Source organism: Enhydra lutris, unplaced genomic scaffold (genome assembly GCF_002288905.1).
Source record: "Enhydra lutris kenyoni isolate GAN:26980312 unplaced genomic scaffold, ASM228890v2 scaffoldscaffold27, whole genome shotgun sequence".
Classification (NCBI taxonomy): Eukaryota; Metazoa; Chordata; class Mammalia; order Carnivora; family Mustelidae; genus Enhydra; species Enhydra lutris.
This window is the reverse complement of record NW_019154111.1, coordinates 6,166,262-6,182,160: the sequence shown is the minus strand read 5'-3', so window position 1 is coordinate 6,182,160 and position 15,899 is coordinate 6,166,262. Positions and strand designations below refer to the sequence as shown.

At 38.8% G+C, this 15,899-nt stretch overlaps 1 protein-coding gene across 1 annotated transcript in view; it reads right to left on the bottom strand.

Moving 5' to 3' along the window:
- Window positions 1-15,899, bottom strand: part of LOC111151963 (diacylglycerol kinase iota) — a 432,202-nt gene that overhangs the window by 89,567 nt on the left and 326,736 nt on the right. The window contains exons 22-23 of the mRNA XM_022510212.1: window positions 6,552-6,631; window positions 4,061-4,105 (exon numbers count right to left, since the gene is read on the bottom strand). Coding sequence (XP_022365920.1) covers window positions 4,061-4,105; window positions 6,552-6,631 — 125 coding nt within the window. The remainder of the gene's footprint in view (window positions 1-4,060; window positions 4,106-6,551; window positions 6,632-15,899) is intronic.

Below are 15,899 nucleotides of genomic sequence, written 5' to 3'. Positions count from 1 at the left end.
AGGGGAATTAGGATGTCTACAAAAAGCCCAGCTGCTCCTGGTTCCATTATCCCTGGTTCTGTTATCTTCCTCTGCCCTAGTCACAGATGCCTCTGTTTCCCTGCCCTATTTTTTCTCATCCTGGTCTTTCCTCTTTGCCTCTCCTGAGGACTTCTATCAGCCTATGGGCCTCAAGAATGTCTTGAGAGCCATCAGAATGACTCAAGGGTTCACAAGCATCTCCCTACTCCCATTAGGGGGCTGGATGACTCCTTGCAGTGGGGGGGCTGTCCTGTGCATTCTAAGGTGTTTAGCGGCTTTGCTGGCCTCTAAGCAGATATCAAGAGCATCACCTGTCCTAGCTGTGACAAACAAAAAAATGTCCAAATTGCCAATTGTCCTAATAAAGGAGCAAAATCTCCCCCTGTTGAGAATCACTAGAACAGTTGTATCTCCTTCTACTCCTTAACTTATCAACTTGGGGTTAAAAAGGTACTAATGAAGACCAGAGAGGGAACAGGGAAGGAATTATCTCATTGTAGATGGCCTCAAGAAGCATCCTTTCTACAAATATGTTGGCAGAGTCCAATTTCTCTAAGAATTCTACCCTATCTGTCAAGCTCAAGAATATCCTGAATCCGCCAGCACAGTGCATTTCGCTTGTCTCACTTATCAGTTCCAGGTTATAAGAGAAGCCGTTAAGATGGAGGGGCCTTTGTGTTTTGACCTCAGAGACAGTGTAGGCAGGAATTTTCAGCAGGCTATAAATATCCAGCGCATTCTTGTATAACCCATAATGCCTTGTTAGGTTAATACAAGGTGTCATTGTTGAGCCTTAGTGCTTTGTTGGCAATTCACTATGAATTTGGGAAAGGAAGGAAGTAGAGCGAATGACATGCTTAAATGATTAGGAACTGCCATATGGCTCACTAATAAGGTGACTTGGGCACTTATATACCTTTCTAAATGCTGGTTTTCTCTTGAGTTTTTTCTAGCCTTAGAAAACAGTCAGCTAAAATGTCAGCTGTCAATGAGTGAGCTGATGGGAATTTCCCAACATTTTTCCCCTAAATTAATCACAGTTAATTCTCCAGGCTTATCTTGTGTTATCCTATACACAAGAAAGTCCACTTAAATGCATTTAAGGCCAGTTGTGGTCCGTGTTTCTGACAGGTCTTTCTTTTACATCGCCCCCTAGCCCCCCATACCGAGACAGACTAGAGACTGACATGATCAGTTTCTGTGTTAGGAAACACAGATTTAATATTAAATTTCCTGCCAGTTGGTTTGGTCACTTTCTTTGTAAAGCTAATAGCACCTCTGTGCCTCGGTTTTTCTACGTGCCCTCAGAATACCACAAAACTCAATCTACTTCAACTCAGCCTCTCCACAGCACTGACACATTTCACTGCATCCCCCTCTGAAACACATTTCACTCTTGGCTTTCAAGACACTACCTTCTCCTTGATTCCAGTTTTCCTGCAACTCACCTCAGTTTCCACAACCCTTCTTGACTGATGGTTCTCTTAAATTTGTGCTCTTCTTGACCCACTCGGGCATGCAGGTGTGACATCGAGTCTTCTCTGTCTCAGCTCTCCCTGGTGATCACCTCCAGCCTTGCAGTTTTAAGTACCACCCACTTCCTAACGTAGGAAGTACAAGTTTCTACATCCAGATATGAATTTTTCAATGGGCTTTAAAAGTCACAGATCTCATTTTCTACACCCCAAAATCTCTTGGATCTAACAGGCATAACAAAATTAGGGTGGCTAAAACAGAGCTCTCTAAACACCATCCCTCTTACTCACTCCGTCTCTTCTTGACTGCCCAAGGTCCTAGCCACATGTGAATGTTTATCTTCCTCCCAACTCCTTACCTCAAGCAGCTCTCCTTTGCTCCACTCAGGAAATTTTCTCACTCTCTCCCTACTCCGTGGCCGGGTTAATTCAAAGTCTTGCTCAGGTAAACTTCTTATGCCATGAGCAGAACTTGGGCTGCCCTAGATTTCCTTTATTCCACTCCTTCCTTAATATTCAAAGGCCCCTGTTATTTATACCTCTGCAAGGAGGGTTGTGGGCACAGTAATACTCCTGACACTCATGGTTGGTCCCTGAATTGGTTATCCTACGTGGTCAGGGCATAAAGCCTTCTGATGTGACATTCATAATGCAGCAGTTTTGACACCAAAGTTTGACCTAACTGCAAGGAACCCAAAAAACACAAGCTTTTGATATAGTTAGATGAATAATTCTTCTGCATGTTTTTGTTACCAAATGACAAATGAAACAAATACCCTTCTCATATTCCAGAGTCTCAACCATTTCCTGATCTCTGGGTAAACGTACAAATACGGTATAAAGAAAATATGGGACAAAATATCCACCTACCAAAACTCTGACACCAAAACGATGATATCAAGTAAGTCAGAATAATAAACAGATGTATTAGTTTCATAAAACTGCTTAGCAAAAAAATCTGAAAATGCCTTGATAAAAATGCAAAATGCAAAATGTTCCTGAGAAAAGAGTACAGACTCTTAAAAAAAAAAAAAAGAAAAGACAGATTCACGAACCTTATAGGTCTTAGAGTCAATTTTTTAAAAAAATAGAGATTAGCGCTAGCTTCTAAAGGTACTGAGCTTTTAAAAATAAAATTAAACTTAGAGTCTTCAGGTAAATATGCAAATAACCAACAGGAGGAATGTTGTGCTCTGTCTGAAAAATGGAGTGGAAATTAGCCTTTTAATGGTTGATAAAAAACAGTCTCAGAAGTAGAGTTTATTTTCTCAATGTAAACACACCCTAAGTGAATTCTTATCCTTTTTATTGCAGCCAGATGGAAGAAAAGACTCTTAAATAGTGGGGCACTTTGTTTGAAACATAAACCTACAAACAAATAAGAACACCAAGGCTGTTCCTGTCAGTATCCTTGGCTGATGGTAGAGGGTATCCACCAGCAGACAGAGATGCTACCTAGAGGCTACAAGATAAAATTTTTTAAAAATTGTTGTTTAAAAAAAATGTTGTTTATATGAAAGGATGTTTAGGTGTAGCAAAAAAGAATCCAAAAGCAAATGTGAGGTGCTAAACCAGGATTCACAGATTGAGACATCTTTAAACACCTATCCCCCACATGGAGGTATGAAAGGGTCTAGGACAGGATTTATTTATGGAGGGAGACTTGGCATGTTCTGACTCCCACACACCCCTCTAGTAGCGAAGGGGAATGGCTTCTCAGAGAAAAGGGCTTTACTGGGACCACTCAGAGCTTCATTTTGCCCCTTACAGTTTGGGGTATATTGTACCCAGGGATCTGAACCATGCCTGAGAAATCTAATTTGTAAGAGGATGGCTTGAGAGCGCAACAGAGTTGGGGCAGGGAAGTGGGGGAGGTTGCTGTCTTCCCAAAGACTGCTGGGGCAAAGGATATCTGAGTGTTTTCCTGACGATTTGACGTGGGTCACGAGAGAGAGGCAGGCTGGGTTTCTTAGATCCTGTCCAAAAGACCAGGGTGCACCAATCAGACTGCATTTTAGAACATTTGCTTGATCGTTGTGGGAAACAGAGAACTCACTTTCCTGGATGTGAAGAAGACACATGCAGCCCTGGTTGCTAATGGCAGCCATCTTGGACACGGAAACATCTAGTTCAGAGGTGAAATTGACAGACAAGGAGAACAGAGCTGAAAGACCAGCAGAAAAATGAAGCATAAAGCTTGACTAAATGGTACATAAAATCTACCCTTGACCTGAACTTTTTGCTGAGGTGAAACAATAAGACTTGAACCCTGTCAAGTTAGTTTGAACTGAGCTTCTAATATTTATCATTGAAAGTGCTTCCTTTTATAATCTTTTCTAAGTGACCTGGAAGAAAATCCACAGTCCAAATTTGTGCTACACTAGGATAGTCCAAAAACAGGAAAAGGGAAAGAATCAGAACGTCCACTTCACTTGGGTCTTCGAGTGAACTCTATCCCTAGGGAAGATCTGGCCTCTAATCCAAATGAAGCATTGATTGAAAGAAGGACCTTCTTTTTTGGGGGGAGCTAAGAAAACAACCACAGGGGGTCAATTACATGTTACCTGGTAATGAACTCTCTGGGAGCCAGAAGAAACTGACTGCAGGTCCTAATGAGAAAATGGAAAAAAAAAAAAAAATCCATACCTTAAGATTAGTTTGAACAAGCTTCCTCTATACCTCTATCAACTGAACCTCCGACTGAGTATTAATCTCATCTAGAAAGTATCTATAACTCTTCCAAACTCATCAACCTTACACAAAGAAGGTAATGCCCCAAATAAGCAAAAACACACCAGCCTGGAATGAGAGAAGAAAGGCCATTTAGCTACTGAAATCTAGACATCCTAAATAGTTTTAGAGGGGAGTGAGAGCATTTCAAGGATCAACAAGACCAAAAGTAAAAACCGAGCAATTTCATTTTAATAGAGGGGTGCCATATTTAATTTGCACCTGAACTTTTGGCTTATGAAGAAAACTTCTAAAATCCCTTTAAGTACTTAGAAAGAATTTATTGATCTTAGACCAAATACAAACTGTCCTAGTAATTGTGTTTCTGCCACTAAGTGCTTGGCAAACACAGGTTTTCTTGGACAGCCAGGAGAAAATCACTGGCCACCTCTGCATGATCACGAAGTGCAAATTAATAGGGTTGAAATTAATGAAGTTTTACTGGCAGATTCTGAGAGTCTGGCTCCCTTTATAAAGTTTTATAACTAAGTTGTCACCATGATCATGTCCTGAAGGCTTCCTTGTTAATGAGGGTTGTGATTCTATTCACAGATGTCAGCAATCCTGGGTACATTTGTCTTCATACCTGCTTCCCACGAGGATTTACCAACATGATCTCTGTGCCCAACTTAGTTTTAAAACTTTTCCTTTTTTGACTTCATTTGTTCATTCATTCATTCATTTTTTTTTAAAAGAATCTCGCTTTCAGTTGACTGTTGGTATTATAAGCATGCCAATAAGTTAGTTTTCACCAAAGTCAATTCATCAGTCATGTCATAGACTACTGTGAAATCTTAAGTAACCCAAGATTTAAAAAGAAAAAAAAAAAACTTTGGTATGATTTATGATTTGCCTTTTTATTGCAGGTTTTCTGACAGAGGTTTCACAATAAAATAAAAACACATTTGGAAAAATGAGATATTGTGGCGTTTGAGGAATATCGATTTGGGTCTGAGTCACACACTACTAAGTCCACAAATTTTAACAAGTTGAAGTTTCCCTTGGTAAAAACAAATATAAAAACAAAAACAAACACAAGTGTAAAATTTGCTGACTTTTCTTCTCTCGCCCCTATCAGTATTCAAAGTTTGGTCTTTACCTCAAAATATATTGTGTTCACAATTCCATCTCTATCCTTAAAAATGCTGAAAAGGAAACTTCATAATTTTTCATATAACTTTATGCCTCCTAGGCCTGAAATTACTGCCACCAAAAGAACTAGAATCTCAAGTTCAAAGCTAAGCGGCTACAACTTGATGGTATTTTTTTAAAAGATTTTATTTATTTATTTGACACAGAGAGAGAGAGATCACAAGTAGGCAGAGAGGCAGGCAGAGAGAGAGGAGGAAGCAGGCTCCCCGCTGAGCAGAGAGCCCAATGCGGGGCTCAATCCTAGGACCCTGGGATCATGACCTGAGCCGAAGGCAGAGGCTTAACCCACTGAGCCACCCAGGCATCCCAACTTGATGGTATTTTAAGTGCTATATATCTTCTTTATTTGTGATATTTACTTATAGAGAATGTGTCATCTAGGAGAGACTTGTTCATCTTGTGGTATCTATCAGAATTACCCAATAGCTTAAAAAATACAAATGTCTAGACCACATCCAGAAAAAGATTATTTAAATCTGCACCTTTCATCAAGAAAAAATGATGAAGTGGTGGCTATTTATGTTTTTCATCATTTGTAGAATGAAGAGAGTGACTACTCCCTCTCAAAGTTTGGCAAAAACAATCAATGACAACCACAGTGCTGGGTCTGGGCCTCCTGACTTTGCTGATGCAGCTCAGATTAGTGGGAATGCCACATATGAGGTCTCTTCCACTGTCCTTCTCTGTGGTAAATCAGACTGAGGAGCAAAATGGAGTATCCTGTGTTCTGATACACATTCCCAGGAAGGACAGAAGGTTTTTCTTTCCCGTAGAAGTTATATTTTTTTAAAAATGTAGTGATCTCTGACCCGAGTGCTAGATACAAAACATTAAATAACCTAACTGTCTGTTCTCCGTCATTATTGATCAGGACCCTTTGAAATTCTCTACAGCTCAAAAAACACAGGGATGTCGTCTGGCAAGAAGACAAGAAGTTCCAAGCTACAGTTATGGATCACACTAGAGCAATACCCTTTCTCATTTCAACCACCTGTGGAGGGAAAATAGCCATGGGGGTCAGAGAGAGAGAAGATGTGGTCAGTGCTTAAAGGACGAGGACACCACACTTCCACTTCCTTCCCAGATGGGTCATTTCGGAAGTAAATATATATGGCTGGTAATTGTTTACAAAAATGGAAAACTGAGAAGAAATAATTGGCTAAAGAAACTCACCTCCTGTAGGCGGTCTATGTACATACGGCAAGTCTCCAAATCACAGTCTCCACGCACAACTAGAATACCCAGAGGGATAGCTAAGGGGGAAGGAAAGAGAAAAGTCTAAAATAACATATTTGATTTTTCTAGATTGGCATATCTTTGTTTCTTATGGCTAAAAAAGTCTCTCATAAATATTATTAGTGTTTTGGACATTTCAATATTCAAAATTCTCCTCAAACCTCCCCTGGGACCCAATCTCTTTATTTTGGATGCTTTCCCTGTATGAGCCATGCTGTCCCTTGCCACCTGGTTAGCCTTCATTTTGTCATGGTGGTCCTGGGATGAAGTATAATTCACAAGAACAGTGGGCTGCAGGACCGGGAGGTGACTTACTGTCAGCTAATAATTTATGCCTGCATTTTTGATAGTCCATGTATCGCCAGAGAGGAATTAAAAATTCTGGACACTTACTCCTTTCCCTCATGAATGTGTGGGGTTTAGTATTTCTGTCAGTTTGTGAGTGGTTCCCTGTTCAAGAGACTCAAGCTACTCAAGGCACTGTTGTTACCTGGTGGCCAACACCAGAACTACATCGGCATGAAATGTTTAAAAATAAATAAATAAAAGGTTCTAGAAGATTTACAGTCTAAAAATCCCATTGACTTTAAATATGGTCAGTGGAAATGCAGTAGCAGCAGGGCTTCAGGGAACAGTTAGGAAAAGCTGCTATGTGTCTTAAACACCTTCTATTTAGGTAGCGGCGAATGTTCCACAATGGCTTTAATAGATAGAACTCCCTACATCAGCGATAACCGCAAGATTCCTGAAACATTGTCTCCTTTCCAAAACTTCAAAAACTGTATTGCCTATCTCTAATTTTAAAAGTACAGTTGTATAATAAAATCCATAATTTAACCAAAAAAATACCCTTCGAAATTCTGAATTAGCCAATTCAGTTTAGCAAGCACGTGATAGGACACTGGTATTCACTAAAGATTTTCTAAATCTTTCATTCATGGAATTGTTAAAGTCTCATCATCAATAAATGGGTCTGAAAATGCAAAATGAATTAAAAATTAATAATATAGAGCATAAAATACATATAAAACACATGGAGAAATTTTGAAGAACCCACAAGGTCGTAGAGAAGATACCTATACACAATAATAATTGTAGCATAGGCTACATTAAATGTATGAGCTTAGTCATTTGAAAACTGTAGGAGCTAATTCTTGCCTGGAGGGTACTTTTAGGCTCTCTGTAAGATATGAAACCCCATTGTCTCTTTTAGTTAGAGAAGTGAGGACAGTCTGAAGAAAAAGAAATAGCTTCTTCCTCATTATGACCTCTTAGATTGGCAACCTAAAAAAACAGGGTGTGATACTGATGCCTCCAATGGAAACCAAAGTCCTACATACATAAAGCTTAAAAGCATCCATCATTGGGTAGAATTATGTAACCATGTGCATAAGTGTGGACTCTCTCACCAAGAATGACTTGTTTACCTTCACAACCATAATGTCTGGTAGAGCAGTGGTAGATAGTCAATAAGAGTTTGTAAAAAGAGGAAGAAGGGCTTAGAGAGTAAGCATGAAAGAGCTAAGTCAGCTTTCCAGGGGAGGCATAAAAACAAAGGTTTGGAGCAGGAGACAGAGCATGTGTTGGATTGGGGTAAGGGGGTGGGTAAGCAATAGAGTAAAGAGCCTTGCAAGTGTCATGTGTTTAGGGGAAATAATAATCTGGAAAAGCAGTTTTTCTCTTCTTGTTGAATATAACCAGAAACATCAAAAAAGTCATCAGTATGGAAATCATGCATCTTTAAAAAATGGAAAGGAAATTCAGTGAGGAGATTCCTAAAAGTATTGATTAAACTAATCATCCTCGGCTAGACCACCACATAGGTCCAAATAAGGTTACTTACTTAGGTAAAGAAAGATTAAGGATTTCTGACACTTAAGGAATGAGTAGGAAAAGCTAGAATTTTGGCTTAGAAAGTCAGTCAAATATTGTGGAAATAAAATGTAACTTACTAACATGAGAGCCCATGTTAGAATCTTACTTAAGGATGTTTACTCTTAATTTCAAATGTGAGAGTGTAGAAAAATGAAACTTAGTCAATATTATCTATTTACTTAAATTAGGAGACACATTTTATAGAAATGCAGGAATCCTGTCGACATCTCTGATTACCTTCTATTTTCAATACTTGGAGTTAATCTGGTCATAAATTCAATGTACTTGGTAGCAGATATTTTAAACTACAATTATAGAGTAGATATTCCAGACCTGAAATCAAGAAGGTAGTGCTAGGAAAAAGTTTTCAAAGACCTGTCATTCATTTCCTACTGTAAGTATAAAGTCAGCTACTCTGCAATATTCCTCAAGAAGTCAATTAAGAGAAGGAGTGCTTTTGATTGATGTTACCTATTAATTGGGCTTAAAAAAACCATTCTCTACCACAATTTCATATCACGATTACTGACAATTGCTGTCAAATCTATTCTATGAAAGTAGTAGCATGCAGTACAAAGGATTTATAGTCATTCTCTCTTGGATTCAAATCTACTGCTTTAATCTTACAAATTATTCACATTAATTAGCTTTCTGGTCCTGTAAATTACTCAATTCCTCTGATCCTTATAGTGATGACTATGGTATTTAGGATAGGTATCTTCTCAAATTTTGTGAAGAGTAAATGCAACACCTATTTAAAAATGAATAACCAAAACATCAATGTTCTTTCTCCTGTACTCTTTACTATCTTTTGAGCAACTTTAGCTAGAGAATGAACATATCTCATCACGTATCTTTCATTTCGCCATAATACTATAAGGATTAGCTGGTAGTTCCATAAAGTATATTCCTGTTTTCTTAAACTTCTACTCTTTCTGCGATAAAAAAAAAAAAAAAAAAAAACTATAGTATAAAAATACTGTGATCTGACAGTTTCATTTGGGGCTTGACATGGTGGAGAAAGCAGAAATCTGTGGAAAATTGTCATCTTCCTTTAACAAAATGGACAACTAACTACCACTGCAGTGGTTTCCTTCATATTAACTGGCAACAATGGAAGTAGTTATCACTTGGACTTAGCATCATGATCCCTGCTCCTGATGATTCATCTTATTTTGGCATTAGAGACTTTACTTGATGCCAGTAAGCAACAGCCAACCCTCAAACTACATAATGGAATTTTATTGCGGGGACCAAGTAGAATTTATAAGTTCTAAGCAATAAAGAACAAGCTGGCTTCTCAGTTAAGATGGCAGATTTAACACCCACATTTTCTCTTACAAGAAATGCTACTAAATTACAGTAAATGGATTTTTTTAAAGGTATAAACCAAGAAAAAAGAAGAGAAACAGTGAGCAGATAGTAACAGATGAAGCAGGTGGAAAATTGGTAAGTGACCCAGAGCTCCTATAGAGTCTAATCCTAAACCATGGGTAGGATTGATGAGAACCAACATGATTTATACACCAAAACCTTCAGAAGTCTTGCAAACTGGCAGTCTCAGGTGCCTCACAAACCAAGGATGGAGGGGGTAGCCAAAGTAGATGACTAGATTTCATCAACCACTCTGGCAGGTGCAAATACTTTACAGACAGTGGGGGATTAACTGACCATCTGAAGAATGCAGAAATCCCCAGATTTCTTCCCTCACTGGGCTCTCCAACAGTTGGCAGCCAGAACCTTACCTTTTTGGAAAGAGATTTGAAGCCTCCTCTCTAGGGAATTCTTAGAGAGTTGAAAGAAAATATTCCATCCATGAAATATACACAGATTATATAAAAGAAGACAAAGAATATGGGGAAGAAAAAGGAGAAGGAACACCATTCAGAGCACAAAAAAATTCTTGAAAATAAAAAAAAAAAATTGACAGGATAAATAGACTTTAATAGAAAGAATAGAAGATGAAGTGGAGAAAATCTCCATAAAAGTAGAGCAAAAATAAAACAAGGCACAAAATGCAAGAGAAACATTAAGAAAATTAAGGCTGGGCTAAGTGGTCCAACATTCAAATAATAGGAGTTCCAAAAACCAGAGAAGAGAGAAAGGAGTAATTATCAGAAATAAAATAAAAACTATTTCTTAGAACTAAAGAACATTATGGGGCACCTGGGTGGCTCAGTGGGTTAAAGCCTCTGCCTTTGGCTCAGGTCATGATCCCAGAGTCCTGGGATCGACCCCGCATTGGGCTCTCTGCTCTGCGGGGAGCCTGCTTCCCACTCTCTCTCTGCCTGCCTCTCTGCCTACTTGTGATCTCTGTCTGTCAAATAAATAAATAAAATCTTAAAAAAAAAAAAAAAAGAACTGAAGAACATTAGCTTCAAACTGAAATGGCCTGACAGGTAGGTGCCCAGCACAGTAACAATAGGAAGACATTTTATTTTAAAATTTAAGAACACTGGGGACAAAGAAGCATCTGTGAATTTCCAGAGAGTAATAACTGGATGACATACAAAGGACCAGGGATTACATTTTTTTAAAATTTTATTTACTTATTTGACAGACAGAGATCATAAGTAGGCAGAGAGGCAGGCAGAGAGAGAGGGGGAAGCAGGCTCCCCGCTAAGCAGAGAGCTGGATGCGGGGCTCGATCTCAGGATCACAAGATCCAGAGGCTTTAACCCACTGAGCCACCCAGGCACCCCCAGGGATTAGATGGTTTTAAACCATACAGGCAACTATACAATGGAACAAGGCCTTCACCATTCTAAGACTTATACATAATCTAAGCTCTCAAATGATTCCAAGGGTTGAATAAAGGACACACCCTGTCAAGAAGCTACTGTAGTCTTTCCCTGAACAAAAGTTGAGTTTGTAACCAGCATGACGAATACAAGCAGTGCAACATATGGGGAATGCAACAAAGAAGAGGAGCAAAGGAGACTTCCAAGGTGGGGCTAGATAAGCCTAGGATGACAGATGCAGTGGGTTGCCAAACAGTGTATATAAGAGCACTGTGACTCAAGAGACTGCTATGGGGGCAGCTGTCATCATTGCAATTTTCATGACCCTTGGAGTTATTTTTCAACCCAAGGATACAGCCCAGGTGAGTCCAAACCCATTTCTTATATATACCACAACATTATATCACCCCAACTGTCCTCTGCTTTCACCTGTTTTTTTTTTTTTCAAATATTTTATTTATTTATTTGACAGAGATCACAAGTAGGCAGAGAGGCAGGCAGAGAGAGAAGGGGAAGCAGGCTCCCCACTGAGCAGAGAGCCCGATGCAGGGCTTGATCCCCAAACCCTAGGATCATGACCTGAGCCGAAGGCAGAGGCTTTAACCCACTGAGCCACCCAGGTGCCCCAAGCTTTCACCTGTTTTTGAGAGCAGAAGTTAGGTTATGGTGAAGCAGAAACATTCAGAGAAGTTCAATCCCTCTAATCGCATTTCTGCTTGATACCTAGAACCCACCCTGACAAATGCTTCTCACAATCCAATCACTACCTGGCCCCATAAATCCTCTTAGAACAGGCTCATGTGCATTCTCAGGGAAGTAGAAGCCAGACATCAATGCAGAGACTCTTTTCAGCTGTCCTAAAAGCCTTCCTTGACAAGTGACATTATCATTCTTTCCTTACATGGGGAGGTGTAAGTCGGTCAGTCCGTCTCTATCTCTATTACAGTGTAATTCCTGTTAGAACAGAATTGCAGCTGAATGGGGCTGCTAACCTATTCAAAGCACAGATAAAACTATCTCCAATGGGATCATTAAAAGAAGGTGTGTGACCTCAGAGAAAAGCTTCTCAAAAACTGCAAGGATTTGCAAAGACTGGGTTTTCAGCTTTAAATATATACATAGAAATGTTATATACATTTCTAACATAGAAATGTTAGAATTTCAGAGTCTTGAAACTAAATAAAAACAATGTCACTTCCTGAAAAGAATAAATCAGAGTTTAAAATTCAAAAAATAGCCAAGTATTTTAAACAATATGGTAAATCATCAAAAATATAGATAATCTTAGAATGAATTTATTCTATGTTGACACTACTCAGAGATACCCTTTTTAAAAGTTGACATTTCCTTAAGCATCAATCTTAGATTTACTGACATAATCAATATGTTTTATGTCCAATACTCACTCTCTTTGTATCAACTTACACTCAGTCTTGAGAAACCAAGAGGCTGAAAAAGAAACTGTTCCCTGGAAAATAGCACAGGTGAAAAGCTAGGCAAACTTGTGTTTGGCAATGACATTTGAGAAAAAACACCAAAAGCATGACTCATGAAAGCAAAGAGTGGTAAGTTGGACTTCACTAAATTAAAACTTCTGCTCTATCAAAGATACTGCTAAGGAAATAAAAAGACCAGACTGGTATTCAAAATATGCAAAGAACTCTTAAAACTCGACAGTAACAGTCAATTCAAAAGTAGGCAAAAGATCAAGAGATATCTCACCAAAGAAAACACATAGATGGTAAATAAGCCCATGAAAAGGGTGCTCAACATCATATGTCATTAGAAAAGTGCGAATTAAAACAACAAAATACCATATATATCTATTAGAATAGCTAAAATTGAAAAAAAAAAAAAACACAAAACCCTGACATCATCAAATGCTGGTGAGAAGGGAGAGCAACAGGAACTTTTATTCATTGCTGATGGGAATGCAACATGGTACAGCCACATTGGAAGATGGCTTGGCAGCTTCTTACAAAACTAAACAAATTCTTACCAGCAAGAGTACTCCTTGGTATTTGCCCAAATGAACCAAAAAGTATGCCCCTACAAAACTTTGCACATGAATATTCTTAACTGGCTTTATTCATAATTGCCAAAACTTGTAAACAACCAAGATGTCTTTCAATAGGTGAATGAATACACAAATTTAGCATTGTACAATGGGACATTACTAGGCAACAAAGAGAAATAAGTTTTTGAGCCATAAAAGATAATGGAGGAAGCTTAAATGCATATTGCAAAATGAAAGAAGCTAGCATGAAAAGGTCACGTGCTGCATGATTCCAACTACGTGGTGTTCTGGAAAAGGCAAAACTATGGAGAGTAAAAAAGTCATGGTTGCTAAGGGTTACAGAAAAGGATGGCTGAATAGGTACGGCCCAGGGGGTACTTAGTGCAGCAAAACTACTCTGAATGATACTGTCATAGTGGATATGTGTCACACATCTGTGAAAACCCATAAAACTGTAGAACACAAGCATGAATCCTAATGTAGAAATGTGGACTTCAGTTAATAACAATGCATTAATGTTAATGCTCATCAACTGTAACAACATATGTATCATACTAAAGCAAGATGTTAATAATAAGGGAAACTATGTGTGCGGGGGTGGGGAGAAGCGTTGAGGGGATATATGGGACTCTATGTACTTTCCACTTAAACTTTCTGTAAACCTAAACTGCTCTAAAAAATAAAGTCTACTAATTAAGAAGAAAAGAAAAGAAAAGAAAAGAAAAAAACAGGCTCTGAGTTTCCCATAGAGAGATACTTTGCTAACATCCAAGAATTTCTTACATATAGGAAAACAAATGTTGCCTACCTTCTTGGACATAGTTTTAACACTATTAAAGAAGTCATAAGATGAGGGGAAGAAGTGACTAGAAGTAAAAATCAGGGAGGGGAGGCAGGGGACTAGAGAAAGGAAGGAATGTCCTAAGGAAGGACTAAGGGGGCAAGTGGAATCTTCCCATAGTCCTCATTAGTTTTCAATGTGTCAGATTTATCAGGGAACTAAAGTTCTAATTTGATGGCTAACAATAATTAAAGAGAATGAGTTGGCAATGTTTCAATCCAATTCCTCCCCCTCCATGTGACACAGGTCCATTTTACAACAACTTGTCATCATTAACAGCCACAGCTCAGTGGAACCAACACAAGAAATTAATAAGCATATTAGCATTCAAAAGTATACACAAATTCCCAAGAACTTTATACTATACCATGCCATAGCTGGAGTCTGTAAAGGTTTGCATGAACCCTGGCTCCTGTGATTAAAAGTGATCCTAGAGTTTGTACTCCATAGCTTGAGCTAAACCTTCCCACAGTTAGTTCAAAATGTCACCCACAAGATAAAAGTCAATTAGGTAGTTTTCACTGCATTCTGTATGAGGATATATTTTGGGGGCGTGCTTTCCAGAAAGTAGCAATTTTCCTACAAATCCAGGTTTCAAACCACAGATTGAATTCTGCTTCTTATCCTAGTAGGAAACTGAGAAGGCAACCCAAGGGACATCCAACTCACTTTTTAAAAAAAATATCCTCTTAAATGCTTTGTCATTTATAATCTCAAAAGATAACTCCTGGTATTCACTTTCACTTAACTGCATGCGTGTGTGTGTGTGTGTGTGTGTGTGTGTGTGTGTATGGAATTGTACAAAAATACCTGTCAGGTCTACATATCATCCACTTAATCATCCAGCACACAAGTTTTAAGCATTTTCTTGTGCCAGAGACAAGTGTAGTGCTAGAAGATGAGGGCACAACACTCAATAAGACCCAGTACCTGCCCTAAAGGTGTTACAGACCAGGAAAAGAGGGACAAAAAGATAATCTCTTGATTCTATACCATGTGTATGCCTTGTGATTGGAATTCTGACAGAGAAGAACCTAATACGCTTAGGATACAGAGAAATTGCATACTTCCTAGGTCAGGACACACTTCAAGAGGAGTTATCCCAAATGAAGACAATAAGGGAGTCTGGCAACAGAGACAGGAGTTTGTCAGGCACAGGAAATTCTCTTAGTTTTAGACCATCCTTAGATTCTAAGAAACCAAGATATGAAAAGCAGTAAATATTCAGGACTTAGGAAAATAGGTGGGTACAGAGTATAAGGGAGCAAGACCAAGACTAGAGGCTTGCATTATTTTTTATACTAAGGAGTTGAGACTTTATTCTCAAAAGGATGGGCAGATACTCTAGGGTTTCCAACAGATGATAAAGGTTTCACATTTACATTCACTTAGAAGGTCTTCATGTTCCCCTCAGCTTGACTATACCTGAGACAGTGCCTGACCTCCCAGTTCCTACTTAGAAGACTTTCAGTTGTAAATTTTTCTCTGTCCTTTTAAGATGCCAATCTTTTCCCAGAATCTCAGTCACTTTTGTAACCCCAGATTGTCTTTCTCAAAGACCTGGGAGGCATCTCTCTGAAATGGACCCTTCAAGGAAGATTGTGTCCTGATCTTCGAATATCCCCTGGTGGGTAGGAGCCTAACTCATTACTGCTAAGTGACAATTAACAAACATGAATAACCTAATCACAATGACTAACCTATTGCTAATGTCCTCCACTACTTTTTTACTCGCTCACCCCAGTGCTTAAAAATTCTCCTTCCTGTGTCTGATAGCCATTTGTATGTCTTTATTAGAGAAGTGTCTATTC